We start from the raw sequence: 24,529 nt of genomic DNA on the forward strand, positions 1-24,529 counted from the left end.
ACTGACAGTGAAGGGAACAGTTTATTAAGCACCTGGTAAAGTAATGATGCTCCAGCCTCACACATTAATTGGAGAGAAAGACATGGCAAAACTACTTTAAAATTCCATTCTGATGGTTCATTTCATTAAACGTCTTTGCTCCTTTAAAAACCATGCGTTTACACAACCACAGACATCAAACGTGTAGGCTTTCATCAATGTTAATAAGGTTACATCGAAGAAAGCTCTTAGTTTCTGCGTTGGTGTTCGTGAATTACTTCGATTTGCATTGATGTTGTCCAGAAAATCAATTCTCTTCCTGTGTTGTGCATTATTCACTATTGAATTTGAAGAGACATGGTCATCAATTGATTGGAGATTATTTTATACAATGCTGCTTAATTTGTTTTGCCATTCTCCAGTCCATGGTAATGAAACCACAACAGTGGTTTTCACAAGATGAAAAAACATAGCTTGCTATAAAATATGCTCTTAAAGTCAACATTTTCCCTCATCTACACTACAAGGTGAATTTAAATAGTTTGAGGGAGAAAAACAGGAGACACATTAATTAGTCTGAAAATGCATCAGTGTTTACGTTTTTGTAGTTTGCCATTTGTAATCTGTCAGATGCGAGGCTGCGTGATTTGTATACAGTGAGCAAAAGTTTGTAGTGCCTATGTATCCATGGAAACACGCACAGTCCACAACAGCACAAAAGAAATTTACATCTACCTGCCTTGTGTCTCTGCCTTCTCATTTTCTCCTGCTGGTGGAAAGAAAATGACATGTCCATCAGCATATGCCAGAATTTCATTTGGATAATTTGCTGGAACAACAAACTGCAGGAAAGTTAAAAATGCGAGAACATTTCCATGCTAGAAATAAATTTAGTTCTGCTTTTGATGTTTTGGAGAGCTCAATCCGAAGCATTACGCTGTAGCTGAATTAATTTTTAAATGTAAGTAAATCTAAACATATGGGGAAAAAAACTGAGAATGCTTTTCAGTTTATTAAAGCCATATCAAAGGAATTGCAGCTAAAATTCTAACACATATGGACACAGACATTAATAAATAACATTGTTTTTTAAGTACCTGCCTGTTTCCTAGTCTTTGTTGACTTGGAGGTGGGGCACAGGATGTTTTTCCCACTCACAGTACATGTTAAGTGACCTACAGTATAAGTATAAGTTAAGTAACCAGCTCAGGTAACTCTATTGTAAATATTTTTTACACTGTGGACCAGTAACATTTGTGACTGCAAATAATACCACAGAGGCCATGCTTTTTCACCCTGAAAACCCATTGCACATTTGCTGTTGTCACCAGTGTTCATATTGGCCACATTGCTGGGTACTACCATTGTCTATGAGATCATGTTGTCCAAGGTTCATTTTGTATGTATACCAACTTCCGCCACTCATATTACACAGTTTTTTCATCAACTTACCTCCTTCATAATTGGGCAACCTCAAAAGGTTCCTCTCAAGAAATGTTAAGTTAAAGGATTATAAATTACTCACAATTGATCTCCAGAAGATGCAGGAATGCACCCCCAGGAAAATGAAGCCAGATTCGATTTTTTTTATGGAAGTGTATGAGTAGGGGGAAGGCAAACACATCAAGTCAACCCTCACCTTACATGCCATTGAGTGAACTTTAAATTTTCACTTCTTCAGCTTTGGGTGAAAACCAGCCATTGGGTAAGAAAGAAACAGATAAGACTACGATTGCACAACATTAACACTTCTCATTCACAAGCCAGCAAACTGTGTAAAATAATTCAAATATGTCACTACATTTTGAGTGTAGGTGATTGCATCTGTTTCGTAAGTATGGTTTGTGCAAGAGCTTCAGGTCACCTAATTGGAAATGGCTCACACTGCAACAACTGTTACTGCATCTGTTTCCTGGAGCAACAAAGGATGTTTGGAGACAGTTTGTTACTAAGTCCCTTGTATAAGTATTATGTCACTGCAAAGCATGTATAGTATATAAAAAACATTAAATATAGAGCATTCTCATTTGTATGTTCAGACAATATCAATGTAAATATCACATGCAGAAAAGTGTGGTGGGCAAAACTCTAAACTTAGTAAAGTATCACAGGCATTGCTGTTGTTTTTGTGTGCTGGGAAATTACAAAGTCAGACATTCTGAATTTTCCATTGTTGTGGCCCATAATTGCCACTGACAGCCATATGTGGTACGAAAACAGCGGGTATGTTTCCTTGTTTTATTTTGTGAGGAGATTCATTTTTATGCAAATGTGCTTTCAGATTCCTATTATAAAGTCCTAAAACAGAATGTGCACTTGAAGATTTTGACATTTTTGCCATTCGATTACAAAACAGCTGAATATAGCAAATTCACTTTTTTTACCCAATTGTATTGTCTTTTTATTTTTTAAAATTAATATTGAATCTAAAGTGACCACATTAACTTATTTCCCTATTCCTCCACACTCTTGTCACATATTTGTCATAGTTATACAACAAGGCATAAAATGGTTGCCACATACTGTACATTCAATATATTGTACTTTACCAAAAGTATGTTTATTTATTTCCACTTTTCTGCCACATATACACTATACACTGTATATAAACTGTTCGAATACTGGTCAAATAGAGGGCATATACCGGTCATGAGATTTAACACAGACAGATTTGTCTGGCGCACACAACAGAGACAGTAAGTAGTTGGTTGCTTACATGCTACCAGTATGTACACATAGTAACAAGTAAAGGTTTATTCAATGCTGAAAACAGAAGAAAAGAAACACAACCTTTCAGCTGTGGGGCCTACTTTGGGTCAAAGCCACCCAAAGAAGACTCTTTACTTGTTCCTTTGCAGCCTTAGGCATGCTGACACAGCTACCAACTTGAACAACACGTACACATAGTTACCATTCTGTGCTAGAGCTATTTAATCCAGTTTAAAAGGACTATGATTGTATTTTTTATTCAAATTTTTATTCTGGTATAGCAAAGCATTCACAAATATTAATGTGAAGGCTTTGCTATACCAGAATAAATATTTTGCTGACCAATATTTTTGTTGTAACACTAAATTAAGTTTTGCTTAACCCACATCTCAAAAAAACTATATTGAACAATAGTTTTATTGTGGAATTAGTTCAAGTTAAACTATACCGAGAACAGAGAAGCATAAAGAAAAACATTATATCTGTACAGTATGCCAAGTCAATTTGAATGTGCCAAACCCAAAAAGGGGAAAGGACTGCATTAATTGTGTACAATTTGTTGTACAGGCAGAACATTGCAGAGGAAAGAACAATCAGAAGGCCAAGGGGAAGAAATGGGGAACACTGCAGGCCTCTAGGAGGGTGAGATGAAGTGGGTGAAGTGTAGGATTGTAGTAGGATAGAAGGTCACATGACGGAAGGGTGATGTGGTAAGCTATCTGGAAAGTCATGTGATAAGGAAGCAAAGTTGCATCATGTGTGGAAGGAGCAGTCTACTGGCTTTACAACATTATAACAACTGGCATCTGTCTGCAGAAAAAAACAAATTGGTGGACAGCCAACAACCAAAAAGTGTACTGAAACTATATTGTGTTGTTGACTGAAACATCTGCCAATATTGGATGAGGGTGACAGTTACTGGCAACTTAATTTACATTTTTTTAATTCAACAAAAATTATAAAATAAAAACATACAGCAACAGAACAAGCAAGTGCAAAGCAAGACACCACAGAAGAGACTGCAACCCCTAAGCAGTATGCAGTCTGGCTATAAACCTTATGTAAATGTCTGACTAGACTAATACAAATTGTGTTGCCACTCTTGTGCAAGGTCACCTGTCTACACTGAATGCTACCCTATCCACGTGCAGTGTTACACCCAAGGCATCATAGCATTAATTCAATAAAGAACTAGAGTCATCCAACAGTGAACCCACAGCTTAGGTCCCACCATCCAAAACTGGATCCCAGACAGATCTGCCACAGAAGTCACCATCTGCTGGATGGCAGGAACATAGTTCCACTGCTCATCATGTCCAACACCTGGGATACCAACACAAATTTGTCTGTCAGAATGTTGTCACAACATGCCCCCACCCTCATCCCCTCATCACACATAGTTATGGATAAAAGGCAAAGCAATGCAGAGCAGCCCTTGAAGATAATACCTCTACAACTCACACTCCTATTCAAACATGTTCATACATATACAGTAGGCCTGGCCAGCAATAGTAGTCGCCACATCAGACTGTGAAAGACTGTGGCTCACTGGCTCACCAGTTGTAAAATGTTGTTAAGACGCGGCTAGCTGGCTGAGACAGACGCTTCATACTGACAGGCCGGAGAACCCAAGTACAATAAGCCAGTGAGGGCTCGGAGAGAGCTGGAGCCTGCCGGACATAGCCGAAGTGGGTTGGTTAACGGAGGCTGACAGAGAAGACAGATGGAGATCGTGGAGAAGGGAGACCGGGTTCGTATAGGATTGGAAGGCGAACACAACTCTCTGGGCAGTTGTACAGTAGATAGGGGGCTGTGCCGCTGTGTGCGATTACTGGCAGGGAACCATGTGACTGGTAGGGTGCTGAAAAGACTACTGACTACTCAGGTTCAGGACAGTCAGAAGAAGTTGAGAACAGACTGGGAATCTTTCAGGCGAATTCAAGCAGAATATCCTTCGGTGATGCAAGGTAGTATTGCTGGGCACACTACAGTTGTCAGAAGGTAACTCAATGACAGAGCACCAGATCAGTGGCAGAGTAGAGTTTAAGTATGGAGACTAAAGCACCTGTTAATTGGTCAGAGGAGGCTGGGACAATCGGCCCCAGGAAGTCCGAACAGCCCCAGATAGAATGTGAGAATGCTCCCGATTTCCGAAGAAACCATGGGCTGCGAGCTCTGAGTCGCCCGGGCATAACACTTATTTACACAAAGCTTATTTACTTGAGTCAACTCTATATGGTGGACTTAATTGTTAACTGAATTGTTATGTCCCCTAGTTTAAGCCAGTTATGGTGCTGAAGGGACTCAGCACAGTTGGGAGGGAGTAGTGTATTGTACACCATTTCCACCTCCTACTGCCATATACAGTACTTATACTGAGTATGTCCTGACTAAGTACAGGGCATGTTCTGCTGGTTATTAGTTATAACAAAGACGTGTTTAACAGGCCAACACATCAGAGACAGTATTGGGAGGTTGCAGTCTAGGCCATAGTATAGAAACACAATTACAGCTCTTTGGAACAGCTATAGTATCATCGTTATATCAGTTACAGACTGCAGTTACCCCCATCTGTATAAGTGAGTTGTTGTAAATATTTTCCTGTGCTGCAATAAAGGTTTCCCTGGCCAATATTTTGTTACTAAACTGCATTTAATCCCAAACCTCTCAAAATTAAGAACACAACAATACATACAATCACCCAAAGAAAGGAACATCACAGAGAGGATTAGTAAATTATTTTTTGTGTGAAATGTATCTTCATATCAGAGCTGCAGATTCAGGCAGTTTGCAGTTTTGCTCAGTGATTCTAATGCGAATTCTCTGTCAGCTTACACTTCCCACTGAATAAAATGAAAACCTCTCAAGTCTTCACTGTTTGAACAACAACCAGAATAAATTGAAAAGAGAGGAAAATCGGGTCAAGCAATTTCAAAGTGCCAAAGCTTTTACACACTTGATGAATGCTACTTTTTCTGAAGAAAAGTACTTTTGTAAACACTTTTTCCACTATCTGTGGGGCCTAGTCTTTTTATGACTTCTGCGACCACAATTGGATTTATAGCCAGGTGTTTTAGTCACATCTGGGTACTGCTCTAGATAATTTACAACATTTAAATGTTTAAATTATCTGTTATTGTAATATTTGAACTACCTCAAACCAACTCAAAGATACACCATACCGTATTTCAACACCATTTTCGACTTGCAAATCTCTTATTTAACTTCAGTGTGCATATATTCACACAGTACTGACATATTTGCCCCTTACAAGGCGGACCCCTGCTCTGCACGATGATACTCTTGACAAGTCTTGGGAAACACTATTTTAAATTCTTACGTCTTTCGAGATTTTTTTTGAGGGGATTTGTTGCTGGTATATCACCGTCTCTGCATTTTTTAGCTTTGCTAAAAGGAAAAGAAAACAGACACAACGTATCGGTTGTGCAGCCTTCTTCACACACCTGAAGATCAAGACTCCATAGCCGAAACCGTGTCTCTTTTCTTTTCCGTTCAGAAACGTAAAGAAACGTTTACCTGTTACTTTGCAGCCAACGCATACTGACGTAGCTACGACTTACTTGCATTTTTTTAGCATTGCCGAATTTAAAATCTAAAATATGGAGTCAAACAACTTGGTACAGTAAATAAATACTGTTTTTGCATTCGTCAGTTCCAAAGATGATTGATTAGAATTCACTCTACTTTAACCCCAGTATCATACGCGATAGACTACAGAACCCCCCCCCCAAAAAAATGCTGTGACTCAGAAAGGCGACTCTGCCTAGTCCTTCGGGAATCAACAGTTTGGGCGCCGAATAGGCAACCCCGAGGCGAATTGCTGTGCCTTTGTCAGACTGTTGAGCTGTTGCGTAAAGCCAACAAGAAACGGGCTCCGATTTCAAATCAAATCGAACGCGGTAGGAAAAACGTTGAAAATAAATTAAACAGACCCCCAATAAGCCACAACACCACCTTGCTAAAATTAAGCGCTGCTCTGATATGTTTGCTTTGCTAAATCCCTTCCCCCTCCTTCCAGGCTTATATAAATTAACTACACATCTTCCCCCGGGTGTAACGCAAACTCCCACTTAATATGTAACCCTTAAACAAACCTTCCCTCAAACCAGAATCCCCTTGCTGTAAAATACTGGTTTAGAATGGAAGAAAAAAAAACATCTCAACATTACATGGTGGGTGGACAGTGGACACAACCAAAATGTATCACTAAAGAATACTTGCTTATTACTCAGCATTGAAGTCAGTAATCTACAGCTCGATTAAATTATTACTTTTGTGCGAACCTTTAAGAGGTCCTTTTTGTTTAAAAAAATATTTTGTATATCACAAAATCCATTTATGTTATTATGTTTTGACTTGTTTATATTTAAGAGTTGATGCTATAAACCAGTGATCCAAATAAACTTTGCAACTGTGTAGAATAAAATGAAAAACGTCACACCTATTTTTTCCATTAGACAAATGAACTGCAATACCTACATTTTAAAATATTATTTTATTGGTAGTATGAATGTGTAAAAATCCCGAAATCTGACCATTATACAGGGAGCAGCAGCCAAAATGATCGTTTTAATACCATACAGTTGAAAGGTAATGATCGTTCACCTAGCTTTGAAAAGAAAAAAATGTCTCCAGTGTATTAAACATTTAGTTTTACGTAATTCTGAAAATATTTCATGGCTGTGTCACAGAACTGTTATCGCTTTATTTTAACCGTCCTGATCAAAGCCGGAGGTGGGTAATTATACATCTAGGTTTCCAATCCAATTTCCGCGCAGGGTCAGCGCCAGAATCCGCCTGTGCTCCACTTCCATCTGTTTCTTTCAAACAGAGGTTAATTACAGCATGTTACAGCAGGTCCACAGTCTTTACACTGAACAGCAAAAAACCGCAGTGATTACTTTTTTAATTAGGTCTCCAAGGTGCGAGAAGCACAGCTCTACTCCAAATACCAGCAAATCTCCTCCTTCTGCAGCCGACCGCGCCGACTCACCCGCCAACACGGACCCCTGGAGGCGTGGCAGCCGCTCTGGCGCTGATTGGCTCCGGTCCGATTAAGTTTACGCACGTCCGGCTGCCGATTGGCTGGAATGGGTTGAGATTCTCAGAGCGCCAGAAAACGAGCTTTAGCGGGTGTTGTAAACTGTGATGAGGAATGTCATTTTCAGTACCATCAGAACGGACTAGGACTGGATCAGGCTGGGAGGTTACAGCTGATGAACTGGGATGGTTTATTTGTAAAAGGTGTTAATGTAATTTATAGTGTTTTACGACCAGACGAAACACATAAACTAATTGAGTTGGACTGAAAAAAGACCAGGTGAGTAAACTTTTTATACAAGTCCGTGCTCTAGGTTTAGCCCGTTAAGCGTTATCTCCCATATAAATACATAATAATGCTTTTTATGTGTCTATGTAAGTTTAGTATTTCTGTCATTTATATTTTTATGGAGAACCATGGTTTTCATTTTGGATTTATTTTCTGTTTTTTTTTTATACAGATGTTGTAGGTAATTGCGCCTGCAAGAAAAATGCACGTAGCTTTATAATAAGAGCATTAAAATATTTATGAACTGACCCTTTGGAAACAAAGTTATATATGTGCATATATAGTATATAGAGTAGTTATGCGTCACTGACTTCTCTTGTGAGGAAGCTGTCAGGATCCACAATTCAGTAAATGTGAGTAGAGGGCGGAATTTGTGAGGTCTTTGCGCCAAAATCAACTGACCAAATGAGTTTTGCACAATCTTTGGTACAACTTTAGAAAGTTAAGTGTTTTTCACTTTGAAAACCCAAGCATATGATAGTTTTATTAATATTTTTAAACACAAGTGAGAATTTCGAACCATCTAAAACGTAGAGAAAGATAGCTAGTTATAGAAGTACGTTTTTATGCATCTCGCACTTCGTTTTACTCTCACACTCAAACTTTAATCCTTATTATATTTCTTTTATAGATGGAGAAAGTTGAATGTTTATCTTTAAAGGATCTGGTGAGTCCAAGAAAGACCAAACCGGACATCATAAATGAAGATGAAAGCAAAATTGAGCAGAAGGCAAGCATATCCTGTTGTTTTTTTTAATATAATGATAATTACGAATTACTACTCCAAATCAGCCTTTATAAAATACGGTATCGGTATTATAGCAACCGTAATGCGCCGTGGGTTTGATTTTGTTATTAGCTTTATAAGTTTTCCTAATGCATCCTCTTAAAGCTTTTTCTTGTTACAAAGCATCACGTAGTTCTTAACTATGTAATGAACAGGTAACTGACACATAGTTTGAAAATTGCCATGTTTGTGCACATACTAATGATTTCTCTAAAGAAAATTAGTTTACTTAAGAATTAGTAAACTCTTGCCAGTGTTAGTTATTATGAGTACTGTGTTTTCTTTGTAGGCAATAAACGTCCTAAGAAAGAGTCTACTTTTAATTGTGAAATGTACGTACAGTGTGTATATATATATATACTGTAAACGTACAATTTTTGTGCCTATGGTGCTTCGAATTAGTGATAATCCTCAGGAATAAACAATATTATTAGTATTACAATAAAAATCACAGTATTAAACAATATAATTTTACAGAGTACTATAATCATTTCAAATCTTTCAGTTTTATGTGTATTGGGAAAAAACGCATGTTTTCATTTTGAAAAACATTACAGTTTGACAAGAAAATATTATTTACAGCTACTAGTGTCATGTTCATGTGCTTGTACATATATGTGTTTTTCGTTTATGTTTTATAGGAGAACATATATGTTGAATGTAAAAAAATAACCCCCTTTAAAGACGAGACAACATCAGCAGTTGTGCTAAGCAGAAAAGGTTACACCCCAGAGAGAATTCACTGCACTCCAAACAAACTCGTGGACCGCCCTCAGACAGAGCCCTGGACTCCAACAGCAAACTTGAAAATGCTCATCAGTGCTGCCAGCCCCGACATCAGGGACAGAGAGATGAGGAAGAGCCTTTTTCGCCCCATTGAAAATGAGACAGAGGAGGTTGTGGATGATTCTAACCAGGTAACATGTACCTCCTATCTGGGAATTCAGCGCAAAACCCCAAAATGGTGGTCACAACTGAACAGGGTATTCAGAATTTGTTAAAAGGGGCTGATGGCTTTCAGATTCAGGGTTCACATGGTTCTAAATTGACCTGCCTATTGTATTTGTGTAATTGAATAAGCAGGTAAACTCAACAAGGGCTCAGAAGAAACGAAAATGCTATACCTTGAAGTCAGCTGAGTTTTTTACACCCAACAACAGAAATGTCTGACTTGGATGACTCTAGATAATTTCTGTACAGTGCTTCTTAGGTTTTCTTGAGTTTTCTGTGGTGATATACCTGTATTCCACTCCATCAGAATGTCCCACATGGATATAAAGCAGATAGACATGGCCTTTTTTTTAAAAAAAATGGAAGAATTTCAAGAGGGAAATGTGAGCTAAAGTACCTTGCAATTTCAGGTGTTTTCTTGTGGGTCTGGCTGTGTGCAATTACAGTATGTGCAGCTGTCCATTGTGTGAGTTAACTGTATTTTCATTAGCAAGTAGACCAGAAAAATTGATTGATGTCTGTTCTTTCCTTTAACATCTTCAGTTTGACATAACTGATGACTGCACCCCAGAAGATTTTGAAAAACAGAGGCCTAGCAGGAAGTTGAAAAGCCTGGGCCTTCTCTGCCAGAAGTTTCTTGCCCTTTATCCTGATTACCCACTATCTGCAGAGAAGACTAACATTTCTTTAGATGAGGTGGCTGTAAGTCTGGGTAAGGAGACAGTGGTGACCTTCCTGTGTTTTTTTTTTTTTCAAAATATGTGAAACTGATACCTATGGTGTTTTTTTTTCTCTGACCCACACCTTTTCCAAAGTTTCAGATTTTATTACATTTGTAACTCTGAATGTCTTCTTAGTTTTTACATTAGTTAGTATTGCTAAAAAAGTATGGTTATGTAAATCCACATTAAGCATTTTATAGATGTAATATTTAGAAGTATGCTAGTATAAGGCTGTTGCTATGGATACCTACCCTTTTCCTCAAGCAGTGAGTCCCTGACAAAGCTGCTTTGCAAAGAATGTTTTTAGTTAAGGAAGAGGTTTTAATTTTCTGAACAATAAAGATGGGTGTTCTTCATAAAACACGTTTGTCTGACTATGCTGGTTGTTATATGTGATAGGATTCAAGGACATATTTTAAAATGCACACCATGTTTATTGAGTTGCCACTTTATGCTTTTTATTTGCCCTGATACTTATTTTTACATTTTATTTGCCATTACACTTTAAATAAATCTAGAAATTTAAGAACCACAGGCGACAGTAGTCTCATGTTAAGACATAGGAAGCATCATAGTGTGGCTTCAACAGCACATCCACATTATTGAGAGATCTGTGTGTATCTTCTGCTTTGGCCTACTCAGAAAGTGGTAGTGTTTTTAGTGTGCACTTCTTATTTGTCTCCTCATTCTAATTTATTGTAGGCAGGTTTAGTATTTCTTGGCTTCGTTTTTGACTCTATCAAAAAGTATAACAGAAAATTTCGACTGTTCACTGTTTTTTTTTACGTTTACTCACTGTTACTGTTTACTGTTTTCTCCCAAATTATTGATCATGGTCCTGGCTATATGCTGTTGGTAACAGCTTATTTAGAATATTCCTTAAGGCGATTGGAGCTGGAAACACATTAGCCTTGTATGACTGTGGATGAAATGAAGATAGCCCTTTTTTTCCATTGATTTTTTTTTTTAATGATACAAAAATGTACAGAGATGGAAAAGAAATGTAAAGATAAAGAAAAAGGAAATTTGAAGGAGTGAAGTGGGAGAGGTTTTTAAATTTAAATTAGGTATATTCAGTGTTGATAAATCCTTTTTGTTATTGGAATAGCTTTAAGTGTGGCTTAAGTGGATAAATCACCAGGCTTGTAATCTTTAAAGCAGTTGAAATTCACTGGATTTTTGTTTTAGTTCATTATTTATTGCCGTGAATTCTAATTGCTCTTGATTTCCACAAAGAAGCCACTAATGAGAGCTTGCTTTGTTGGTCTCTTGCCGGGTTTGTGTCTTTCTTGCTCCTAATAAGTAGTAAGGTTTAAAAAAGGGAGCAAAATGAAGATTGAAACATTTTTGTTTCCCCGCCTATCGCCAGGGGTGGAACGCAGGAGGATCTATGACATTGTGAATGTCCTGGAGTCTCTGCTGCTGGTGAGCCGGGTGGCCAAAAACCAGTACTGCTGGCATGGGCGACATCACCTGCGCCAGACCCTGGAGGCCCTGCAGAGCGTGGGCCGACAGCAGAACTACGAGGGGCAGATGGCACAGATCCGCGAGAAGGACTTGGTACCGGCCGAGCTGCAGAGCAAGAAGTGTGCCCCTGAGCTTTCGGAGGACGGCAGTGATTCGGACATCGGCTGTGGTAGGAAAAGAGAGTTCGGCGCGTTCACCGGCACCGCTCCTCCGCAGGCCTGTCAGGCTCTGCTTCGCTTGCCATCCGGTCATGTCATGTCTTACAACTTTTGTTTCATTTGCCACCTCACTAACAGGCCTGGCCCCTGAGGCGTTTTTGTTTCATGACTGTGCTAGTCACTCTGGGTTTCTTTTTTGTTGTTGTCGTCTCACGAGGACCCATTAAATCCCATTAATGGAGAAAAGAGGCTGACCTGATGGCAGATTTGTGTCCTGTTCAAGACGCAGGCGAAATAAGACTGGCAGGTTCAATCAGGCAGCCTGAGAGACAGTGACAGAATCAAAGAGCAATCATTATTTAGGGGGAATGTTTTCGTCTTCCTCTTCAGTGATGCTTCCCACAGGGCAGGAGTAAGGCACATCAGCCAGACTGTATTTGTGAACCAAGATCACTTTGCCTCTTTCATGGATAAATAGAGGGCAATGTTGCACATCCTAAAGCACTTGTAAGCCCTTAAAAAAGCTAAATATTGTATAAAACAGGGTTTACATATTTTTCACACTTTACTACAGAAAGGTAATCTAAAATCGGTTTGTCCGTTAATAACTGCAAAAATCTGGTTTTGTTAAAAGTTTCATACAATTACCCTGTTGCTAAGGGGCTAATAGCTGTAAGATGGAGTGATTCATTAATCAAACCTGGTGGCTTTAATCAATAGAGATATTTTTTTTACTCCAATAATTCACTCTGGCTGAGTGAAATTAAATAAACCATCAGCATTCTCTTAACACCTTAAATCAGTTTGAAAGTGAAGAATGCTTTCATTTACTGGAGAATCTGCTCTGTTTAATGAAAAGTGTTAATTTTATATACAGTACACTGCTCAGTACATTACTGTGTACCTTAGTTCTGCTCAGAGCCCTCTAGGCTTGTAAGGCCTACAATTGATAGGTCAGTATATGGACCCTGTTTTTTGTCTTACAGGCCTCTTATTGTATTACAATTGAAACACAATGTCTGTTTTTACAAACTTGGTCTTGGTTTCTTTTTCCTGGATGTGATTTGTCATTACTGTTGCTACATGATTTTGTTGTGACGAGTTAATTCCTGGGCAGAGGATTTTTGAAGTGCTCATGTGGTAAATAGGGTAGTGGAATGCACATTCTCAGATTGTGTAATTTTGTTACTCTAATCTAAATTATATTTTGTACTGATCAGTACCTCATTGAACCCTTTCTTGAAGCAGTGATATGGCTGGGATGTTGGTTCCAGGCACTTAAACCATTTTAATTTAACTGGAGTTGTGTAGTGGGTTGACTATGTCAGTACTTTGTGGAATTTTTAATTCTTTGAATCAGTGACTTCTTAGTCTCCTTTGTTCAGCATGAAAGGAATTCAGGTCTTTTCACTATACTGTGTGTTACAATGCCTTTAAGGCCAAGAATTATTGAGCCTGATCTTCAGTGAACTTCATTTAAAGCTTTTAAACCAGTTTTCCTTTCAAAATGATTTTTTTAAATAAAATTACACGTTTTGATTTTGTTAGTTCCTGTTTGATAGCTTACTGGAACATGTATTCTCAGGGTTATTGAACATGACAGAATTAGATTTAGAACTGGAATTATCCTTTAACTTTCTGACATTTTTCTCCCTGCAACTGTTTTGCTGCTTCTGTATTTTTATTTGATATGAAAAATAGCAGTGCATGTCTGCTGTGTATGTGACTCATACACATAGACAATATTACATTTAAAAAACAATTTTAGAGGCAGTGCAGGAGATGACATTGTGTGGGCAAGGAAACTGTAGATTTTTTTTTTTCTTTGAGCGGTTAAAATCACCTAGGTGCTGTAAATTCCAATAAGAAAACATTTTGACTGGAACAGTTAGCTAAGAAAATACTCAGCATGTTTTTCAGGACTTTTGAGATAAAAGCTGCTAGTAGCTGTGGTTTCTATAGCTGAAGCTTTGCATGACAACTCACTATGATTTACTGTAAAGTACATCTTTCTGAATATATATATAGACATCAAACACAAAATACAATAAAAAGTTTATTTACACATCTCACCAAAACTCAGTCTGAAAGCTAGAATTTGGAGCAGTAGATATTTGAACACTATGAACATTTTAATTCCTATTTACTGTTTACTCCTATTTTTAAAAATCTTCTATGTACTCGCTAAATTTATCATATCCTGTTTTTAATGCCTTTTCCATCATGTTATATTTCTTTATCATAGTTTAACTGGTCTTTACAGGGTCAGCCAGCAGAAGAAAAGACAAATCCTTGCGAATTATGAGTCAGAAGTTTGTTATGCTGTTCCTGGTATCAAGGACCAGGATCGTTACATTGGATGTTGCAGCTAAAATCCTCATTGAAGAGAGCCAGGATGCAGCCAACCACAGCAAGTATAAAAGTAAGTTTATGTTCTTTTCCTAACACCAAGAGTTAGATGTAATAATGGATAATTAAATCTAAATTAGCTGAGTAAAAGCATTTTTCTTTATTTTTTCACCTATTATTTTTTGTCATACTCATCCAATTTTGGAATAGACAGTGAGATTTTCACATTTCTGCTCACAGTTTCAAACCCCGCATCCGCACACGGGAGAATGAGGCAGACTCCTCCCACCCACCTACCTTCAAGCCAATCACCCTTTAACATGTCACAGGTTCTATTACATCATACTAGAGTTTTCAAAGCAGACTGGATGAGGCCTAGGAGGTTCCTGAGAGGTTGCAGGGGTCCGTGTGTTTGCCAAGAGTCGAGAGACTCCAAACCTCCTGGGCTTGTGCCAAATCCCAGGCTCAGACCTGCGATGCCTGGTTTTGCAGAGTTCTACTTCCACATGGGCATGTGCCATTTACCAGTTGAGCAACTCGGGGGGCACACGTGGTTCTTTTTTTATCACTTAAAGCTCCCCAACCCGTCAAAGTTTAAAATAGTTTCAGAAAATAGGCTAATAAACCATTTTTGGGTCAAGTTTCAGAACCCAAAGAACCTTAGTTTTCCTATCGACCTATTTATTTCTCAACATAGGACTGTGTCTTATTATATAATGCACATGGCCCTCTGCTGTTCATGTCTAAATTTATACCCTGCCTACTATTCCTGTTCCTGATAAGCAGGTTCAAGACTGAGTATGAGAAGTGAATGTGGGCAGTATATAAATACCTATTATTAACTCCTCTATTTTTAATATCACAGTTGGATATCTTTTTTTTTTCCTTGAACAAATCTGTAGATTTCACTCTTTATTGTCCCTGTTTATTACAAATTTCAAAACCTACCCAAAAAGGTTACTTCTTAATTGTCATCCACTTCTTAATTGTCTCCTCATACTAATTTCCTATAGGCAGGTATTTCTGGAAGCTGTTTTTCGATGTTTGACACAGGAGAGCTGAGCATGTTGAGAGAATACTAAAGCAAGGCCTGCTCTGTAGAAATTAAGAATAACACAAAATGATCATTCACGACACTTGCATTTATACTTGACCATCTCACCCCTGTGTTTGCAGCTAAGGTCCGTCGGTTATATGACATCGCTAATGTATTAACAAGCCTGGGCCTCATTAAAAAGGTTCATGTGAAAGAAGAAAGAGGAAGGAAACCAGCTTTTAAATGGATTGGTCCCACAGAATTCAGGACATTCAGTGGTAAGTACCAGAAATTTCAAGTTCTGTCTCACTGCTTTTGTTGTAGGTCCCTGACACGGTTCAAGGCCCATCATACCTTCCTCACCTCTGATATTTCATTTGGATTTCCAGATTTGTGGCTCATGGCCCCTTAAACTTACCAGATTGGTTTGTTTTATGATTACACATTCACCATTTCTAAATGGAATAATACATTAATTAGGCATGCATTTTGCCCATTGATTATAAAAGAAAATATTCCGTGGGCGTAGCCTCTTTGTCGGTATGCTCTCCCACCCATCTTGGGGCGTCACGTGGAATCGTTTATTTTTACGATTGCAGGAGATGCGGAAGCGGTGGCGGTGGCAGAAGCTTTACCATCCGTCCGCCCAGAGCTGCTGACGTCCCAGCCTGCGCTAACCGGCCCCGGGAAGCAGAGACTGACACGACATGCTTCCTTCAGCAGCGTGCCTGCCTCCAGGAGCCGGCAGCGAAAGATCAGCTCAGCGCCCAGCAGCCCACAGAGGGAACAGAATGGTAACATCATTAGCTTTCGGAGGCCCACAACGAAGTTCACTTCACTTGCCAGTCACGCACTGCAGCCCCAAGTGCTGGAGGGCAGCCTACTGTTTCCCAGAGGCATCTTATTTCTGTTCAGAGGAGACCTGCCATCAGACAGTGGGTTAGTTACCTGTGATGGGTGAGACAGCTTCCAAGTTCTGTTCCAAGCCAGAGTTGCTCACAGAAATCTAAAATAAAAAAAAAATGCTGTAGCATGGACTAACAATGAAACATTTGTTATGTCTTTGGTTTTTTTATTTTGTTGTAAAAAAAACCCCACCAAAACCACTTAATTTGATATCAAGTGGTATCATCTGGCATTTTGTTGGCCTGCTTTTGTTTGGTATTCAATAAATATAAAACAAGTTGACATTTCCACTGGGCTCGTCTTGGTCTCCAGTTTCATAAATGAAATCGGAAACTTTAAAATGAAGGCCTAGCTTTTAAGAATGTGAGGTGTAAAATCATCAAATTAAAAGGTTATGAAATGTATAAAGGAGGAAGTGGTGGCTGGCAATGATAAATATGATTGTGCCAATAATAGTAGCTCATAGATAGAAAGAGTGAATCAGAAAACTTTTTTTGGAAACTTACTGTAGAGCAGAGCCAAAATACGGATGTGTACTGATATGGACTTGACTAATACATTTTTATTAACATGTTTTTAGTTTATATAATTAGTTCCAGGTGTGCCTCCTCTCAGTCCAGTTTGACACAAAGCTTTGATACCTTAACCCCAATGAATTACAACAGCCATCACTATGAACTAGGGGAGCAGTTTCCTAATTACACTGATATCTTTTAATGTCAGTTTCAGGGCAGAGTCATTATTATTTATGAAAATTCAAGTTTTCTTCTTTGACAAACCAGTATCTCTGAGTACTGCACTAGTCAGCAAAGTACCATCAGAGACAATTTACCACTGTCAGCACTGACACTATTATTATCTTTTGTGTTAGGGTTTTTGAGAATTTTGTGAAGTTTGATCAAGCTGAAACACACGTCCTTGAGCAATCGGAGAATAAAATTAACCACTTAAACTGTAACTAGTCTTATGTCCCTTATGTCCTTGGACAACAATGATAATTTTTTTTAAATGAAAGGATTTAGGATAAATGATAAATGCACCACTGCCTGTTTGTGAAATCTAAAAGTGTAACCGTCTTTAAACAGAAGCATGTTGGTCAGGAAAATAACTTTAAGGAAATCTATCTGTAATCAGCTATTTTAGCCCAGTCCTTTATTAGTGTGAGAATAATTCATTAGAATCAGGGCCTATGGGATGCCAGCAGCAATCACTGTTATCAGGGATTTAAATACAATTGGTGCCCAAGATTTCTATCATCCTTCTCTCTGCTAACACCACAAACAGAATTTATTTTGCAGATGTAGATTGTATTGCAGGCTGATTTTTTTTTCATTCTGTTTGCTTCTTACTTAGCCTTGACTCCTGAGCCAGTGGACTATTCACAAAAAAGGGCAGCTGTTTGTAAACTGCAGTTTGGAGAGAATCTAAAGTGAGTATTGGAAATTTGCAGAAAATATTTAAAATGCTCCAGTATTGTTCAGTTAATTTAATTGACTTTGGGCCTAGTACATCTGTTTCTTCATACAGCTTCATACATTTCTTCATAAGGTTTAAAGAAACTTAAGCTATTAATCATATAGTATTTTTGAAGTACAACTGCGGATGCAAGATAAAAAGATATTACCAATCTGGGCTGCTCTGTTTTTTTTTCTAGAACCCAACACTATGGAGAATCAAAAGCCTCAAGTCCTCAGAACAGCTCTGCATCTCATCGTCCTGCCTTCAGCCAGATGGTCATTCCCATTGCTGTGGATTCTCAGTATGGATCTCTTCCAAAGCCTCATGCCCAGTCGGCCTTCTCTCTGCCACACCCTGAGCTGCTGTTGCCTCGTTTCTTTCCAAGCACTGCCCAGGGATGCCAACCGGTCCTGTCAGTGTCCTCCGGGACCCCCAGGGACGAGAGAGAACCCCAGTCCCAGAATTCCCTGGTGTATTTCCAAAACATGCCCCCAGCGCCACTGGTCATGCTTTATGGGAAAGGTGTCTCGGAGGAGGTGGACCGCACTCGGACAGCTAGTGAAGGTCAGAGGTCACCTGTTGCCAGCAACAGTCCTCAGCCCCTCAGCATGGGGAGGAAACGGCTTTCTGAAGATGAGGGCCCATTGGCCAAAAGGGGCAATTTGTCATTTTCCAGAGCAGAGGCCTTCAGTGAGGTGAGTTCCCTTTCCCTGGTAAAAATATTCCTCAAGACATCCCCAGGAACAGGCAATAACAGCAACCAAACAATGACCTTAACCAAACTCACCTTGCTGTTCAAAGGACACCTAAATTAATTTAGTGCCAGATTTATTCAGGGCTGTGGAGAATAGAGCTTTGCTGCAGCCCCATTTCAACACAAATTCTACATTTGGAATTATATGTTTTTGTTGTGAAAAATAGTTAAAAGATAGGAACACAGAAGTTACTTACACAAGACACAAAGAATGTATTTATAGAAAGGAAAAGAAATCAGCTTTTTTTGTGAAGCTGTCATCATGAAGGACATCAGCCTCGCTGTGTCTTTACTAGATCATCCTGGTATATAGCTTCTATTTGATGATAAAAGACATAGTTCTGAAGAATAAGCAGGGATATTAGGGTTATTACTTAATAATGTAGTATGACAGGAAAAGATTTTTTCTTCTTTATTGCTTTGGTAAGATTAAGCTGATTGATTTCCTCCAATTTAAAAACACTTAGGAGATGGAGTCTCCAGTATTAATGCAAAGAATTATTTCATTGTCTTCTGGATTATTACATATTTCAGAAGCTTTACTCTTGTGATCTGAGAATGTCATTAATATCAGGAAAAGAGCCATTATATTAAAATATGAACTGTTTTAAGATTGGTGATTTAAAGCAAGTAATTCCAATTGTAATTATGCCAGTTTGGGAATTAATGAGGCCTGGTAATTAATAAAGGCAATTAAATTGGTCAAATACATCACTTTTGGGAAACTGACATGATTTGTCATACCACTTTTATTTGTTCAAATGTTTGGAATACATTTAGGTAATGTTTACAGATGAGGAATTCCTGAATAGATTCTTCATACAACCGGCGACAGGAGCAGTCTTCAAAAATGATGTGTAGATCTGCATTAAAGACATGTTACAGTAATGATATTCGTAAATGATGCATGCATTTTATTTTAAAACTGTTCTTCGGAAGGTTAATGTGTGACTTGATTAGTACATAATAGTTATGATTTAGACAATCAACAAATGTGAGTGATTCTTGAGCAATGTAGCATGCAGTTATAGAAGAATTATATAGAATTAAAGAATTTTATCTGCAGGGCTGAACTTTTAAGTTCTAAATCTTTCGTTCTGCCATTAAGGGTCAATTCTGCCTGTTCCCACATATAATTATAATTCTTTTGCTCTTTGGTTAAATGCCATAGCATAATTTCAACAGCTACAGAATCACACATTTCTATGTTGTCCCCAGAAGAGCTTGAGAGGAAACGCCCAGGTGTCAAAGAGCTCCTTGAAGACAGGCAACCTGAAGGCGGTGCCCAGCGTGCAGCCCCAGGAGGGACAGTGGTGCTCTCTGCGCACAGAAGAGACACAGCCAGGACCCCCTCAGAGCCCCCCAAGCGAAGCAGGGGAGGCTGGGAAGCACAATCCCCTCGATTTCGCCCCTCACTCGCACTACCTCTATGTGCCCAACTCAGCAGGTGAGCTCGGAGCCCTCGCAAGACAGCCCTGCCATATGAAAAGTGTAGCAAGAACAGACCATCTGAAACAATTAAATCTTGTGAGGAAGTGCTGCTGTGTCCATCTTTTTGTACCAATGTGAGGCATTGTTTTGACATGGCAGTAAATACCCACCAGTAAGTGGATGGAAGTGTATTCAAACAGGAAGCCAACCAGAAATACATATTATTTTCCTAGATGATGAAGCCATTGTTTCCTAAGTCATGTTTTAAGAAGTGGATATTTGAGCATTTTAAGTCTCTAGATCTAATGTTGTGCGCATTGTCTGTGGGCAGCGACCTCGTGATATAGTATTGGCAACTGATAACAAACCGTTTTAAAGATTTCACCTCGTGTTCACATTTCTTCCAGGTCTGAATGGCTTGAACTTCCTCCTTTCTGCTGGGCCCAGCTCCGGTGGCCTGGCTCTGTCTCCGAACGGGTTGCCCACCCTGGCTTTGCCATATGTTGTTGTGCCTTCCTCCACGCTGCCCCCCTACTCTCTCGTGGCCAACAGCCTCCCGGCGGGGGCAGGCACTCACATGCACAACAAGGGCCCGGTCAGTTTCAACGTGCCAGCGATGGTGTCCCCTGCGCGGTTCGTGGTCGGACCGAGGTCTGTTCCTGTGCCCAGCAGCTCAGCGTACTCCCCCCCACAGGAAGGCCAGGTCCCCTCATCCGGCCGCTCCAGTCCGGAGCAGCCAAGGCCTGTCAGCACCGTGAGCGCGGACTCCCCTGCCGGGCCTGGCCAGCTGTCAGCCATGCCAAACCTGCAGCCTCACGTAAACCAGGTAGATTATATCCTTCCAATTCACCCTCTGTAACATTTCGCTCCAATTCTACTTCCCCTATGCAAACACAAAAAAGAGCCGAAGTCTACTTTTAACAAGGCAACAAGCTAAGATGAAACTTCAACAGACTCTTTCAGGCAGCTCAGAAGACAGACTCTTTCCGACAGCTCAGAAAACAGACTTGTTCTGACAGCGCCAGATTGCCTTGTTTGATCTCCCTGTGCAGGCTGTTAGACCATTAGCTTTTGTGTTCCTCAGAGAGCGCTGTCCGAGTCCACGAGGGAGCTTGCTGTGATTAGGTTGATAGAAATGTTTCTAGAACTTGCTCAGTGGCTTAGTTTCATTTATCGAAAAGGACGTAGCGAGGGTAAAGATGTGAATTAACTGCCAGACATGTTGCATCCTGCCCCTTTCATTTTGTTTTTGAGTCTGAGGAGGAAGAGCTGTGGTTTAGGTCAGGACATAGAAAAGGAGGTGAATAGGAGGTCAAATGAAGAATAATGCAAAACCAACCTTGGGTGTTTTCTTCTGTAGTTGATTAGTACTAACAACAGCAGAAATACAGAATGAAACAAATCAGTGAGAACTGGTGCCTGTGCATCCCAAAAGACCACACCATTTACAGTTATTACAGCGGACGTGGCTTAGCATTAGGGTGCTGCCATAACCTTTTCCACTGAAACTTGATGACAAGTTGGCTTTGGGAGAGGAAATGACCGTGATGACGCAGAACTGTCTATGGTTATAGGGCAGCATTGGGTTCCTAATGAGGTAAAGCTGCCTTTGAGATGTCAAATTCAAAACAGGAAAATGATAATATTAGGACACGGAAGTTAAGATAAGGTGAGTGACTGAGTATTGATTTAAATGAGAAATCATGGTCAAGAAACAATCAATAGAGTTAATAAGCCTCTTCTGTAGCCTGTAATGAAGTTTCCTTATTGTAGGTCGTCAGCCTTCTTTTAGCTGTTCAGCCTGATTTAGCAGCTCACGAGTCTGTCTTGAACGTATTTCCTGCGTCACTTAAGTGAAGCTTCCATGATCATAGAGACCATTAAGAGCTTTTTTATGGTAGTTTTGCACTGGCGGCATCTTTCTCCTCCAAACACTAACTGTTCCTCTGAGAGCTGTGGGGAGACTTACTGTGAAGAGCCGGATGCCATTTCTCTTTTATGTGCTGCATGAAATGGTTTTCTGTCCTGTACATTTGTTCTAGGCAAAGAGACAATACAAACGTTTGGAAACAGACCAGTTGCAGCTTAACGAAGTCAAAAGATCCTGCCATGTTATCAGTTTTCAGACCCCAGTGAGCACAGCCTGCAATGTTAAATATCTACTGTACTCTTCCATTCTGCTTTTTTTTTCATTTGCCTTTCATTGGTCATTCCCCTGAGCTGAAGTAATATTTTCTCTGTCAAATTCCAGCCCAATATAATGGACTTCTCTCCTTGCCTTTCCATCCGCAAAGTGCCATTTATTTATTTTCTTTTTGGGTGATTAGCACGTATCATTCCTTCACCTTGTAGTTTTTATTAATCTACGTGCTACTTATACTTCACTTGTCTGAAAAAAAAAGTGTATACGGTAATACAAAAAAGTAGACTAATGTTCATTTCCTTTTTTCCTTTATGGATGTGGGTAACGTATGGATGAACCAATTATTTTGATTCCATATTTCATTAACTGTCATCATACCAACAATTTTATTTCATGGATCCCCCACATAGGCTGGAGTGTACGACCGCTAGCCATATCTTAGGACCCACTGCATTTTAATTGACCTTTCTTTGGCAGGAAATTTCCAACAACAAAAATGTGTTGGGGCACAGGCGGTTTCTCATGTCTTTTTGCACATTCTCAAGGCTTTTCATTCGGAAGAAACATGAGACTCCTTCAGTTCCTTTGGTGGGTTTCAGGCCTCAGATTTTTATCTTTTCTCTCTGCAGCCACAAACACCACTGACTCCAAAAGAGACGCATATGGCCTACCTCAAGGCTTTCTTCCAGACGCCAGGCACGACTGGCTCAACTCTTTCCTCCGTTGCCCGGAAACGAGGCGAGAGAGGGCGGACCCGAGCTGGCAGCTCAGTTCAGAGGAGGCTGGATATTGGCAACAGCATGGCCAAGTGACAGCTTCAGTGGATAGAGATGTACCATGTAGCCTCCAAAAATCAATATTTCAAGCTTATAGCTATAACAGGACCTTTGTTTGGATTTTCAAAGAGACTTTTGGGAGAAAACTCTTGCCATGACAAGGTTGGCTGTTCATTTAGAACTTGTAAAGTAATTGCTGTGCTGAAAGCAGTCGTTTTATGGTGCATTTGTTGTATTCTTTCAAAAATAATGGCAGTTAGCTGTGCTAACATGAAACTAAGAAAGACATTGTTCTAAAAAAAACTCAGGAATGCAACAATTCTGATTTCCCTCAACAATCATATTTAAATCTTTTTACTAGAGGTGCTTCACAGGTTTAATGAAGCATTAAGAGGAGTTTTTGTACATATTTTATAAGTACATTAAGTGGTACAGTAATGATCTTTTGGTAAAACCTTTTTGATTAATCCATTCTTTAGCTGCTCAGGTTTTTGAAAAACCCAGTTATTGAGTAATGCCAAAACAATAATAGTGTTTCTCTGGTATATTCTTACAGCTCATGTGGTTTTGTCTCCCTTTTGTGGGAATAGATTTAGATTTCTGTTTGTTTTTATGTTGACTGGGATGTAAGTTTCCAGTATCAAAGATCTACATGTTCAACCAGAGGAATACAAACCTCCCCTTCATACACTGAAAGAGAAAGTGTTAAGCACTAATTCAGGAATCGTTTGGATCGAGACTTGTCAAGCACACGGGAGCCCATTTTCTCATGTACAGTACAGAAGCTCAGTGAGTATCTCATTGTGCCTCTGTTACATTTTTGATGTGCACATGAACTTTATTTATGTCAGTCAATATGGATTGATGCCTGTGTTTCAGTTAAAATGTAAATGTATATTAATCATCCATACACTTGAGCATTTTAACAACTTTGAAGGAAATGAATTCAATCACCAAATGTGTTTGACAGAACTTCATATTTAAAGTAATTGTCTGTTTAGAACGTTGAACTTTACGAGGTCATCAAGATGTTTGGTATAGCTTAAATGTAAGGGTAGGTGAATTCTGGCTTTAAAAAACTTGACAAAAAGAAAAAATATTACTGCATGTGCTGTTTTGAGGTTCTCTTTGATGATTTCTGCTGCCCCCAGTGGTCAATGGATAAATCGAGCCCACTGATATTCACTCCTGGTCCTGGAGGGCTGTGTTGTTTTATTTTCATTCCACCCTGACTTGATTCGAATCAGTTCTTCACTTAACTGATCTGTGTGAATCCTTCACGAGTAACCACGTTAGGATTCACTGTAATTGTAATTGTAAATTATAAAGGAGAAAAGTAATTGCAATATTTTCTTTGTTTCTGCATATGCAAAAAAAGATATGCAGTGCATGTGTTGAATATGTAGACAACATGCCACTGCCTCAGGCAGACTGTTTGGAACCTTTGATTCAAACTTTGAATTTCACTTTTTCTGGGTCACTGTGTTTTTACTTTAGCAAGCAAAGTTTCACTAGAAAGCCCACTCTCCTTGATTTGAGAAGCATTGTGAAGG

The 24,529-nt window shown here is 39.3% G+C and overlaps 1 protein-coding gene across 2 annotated transcripts; it reads left to right on the forward strand.

Annotated features, from left to right (window-relative positions):
* Positions 1-7,809: 7,809 nt before the first annotated feature.
* On the forward strand, positions 7,810-24,270 carry e2f7 (E2F transcription factor 7). Of its 2 annotated transcripts, none has more exons than XM_088647288.1 (13): positions 7,810-8,029; positions 8,670-8,768; positions 9,467-9,742; positions 10,320-10,488; positions 11,868-12,134; positions 14,387-14,545; positions 15,649-15,786; positions 16,108-16,302; positions 17,768-17,843; positions 18,069-18,567; positions 19,845-20,073; positions 20,465-20,883; positions 22,830-24,270. In XM_088647288.1, the coding sequence occupies exons 2-13, from the start codon at positions 8,670-8,672 to the stop codon at positions 23,010-23,012; spliced, it is 2,709 nt and encodes a 902-aa protein (XP_088503414.1). In that variant the 5' UTR covers positions 7,810-8,029; the 3' UTR covers positions 23,013-24,270. The 2 variants fall into 2 exon arrangements, with proteins under 2 accessions (XP_088503414.1, XP_088503416.1); XM_088647290.1 differs by having other exon boundaries at positions 19,848-20,073.
* The last annotated feature ends 259 nt before the right edge of the window (positions 24,271-24,529 follow it).

Source organism: Lepisosteus platostomus, chromosome 9 (assembly GCF_059453375.1).
Source record: "Lepisosteus platostomus isolate fLepPlt1 chromosome 9, fLepPlt1.hap1, whole genome shotgun sequence".
Classification (NCBI taxonomy): domain Eukaryota; kingdom Metazoa; phylum Chordata; class Actinopteri; order Semionotiformes; family Lepisosteidae; genus Lepisosteus; species Lepisosteus platostomus.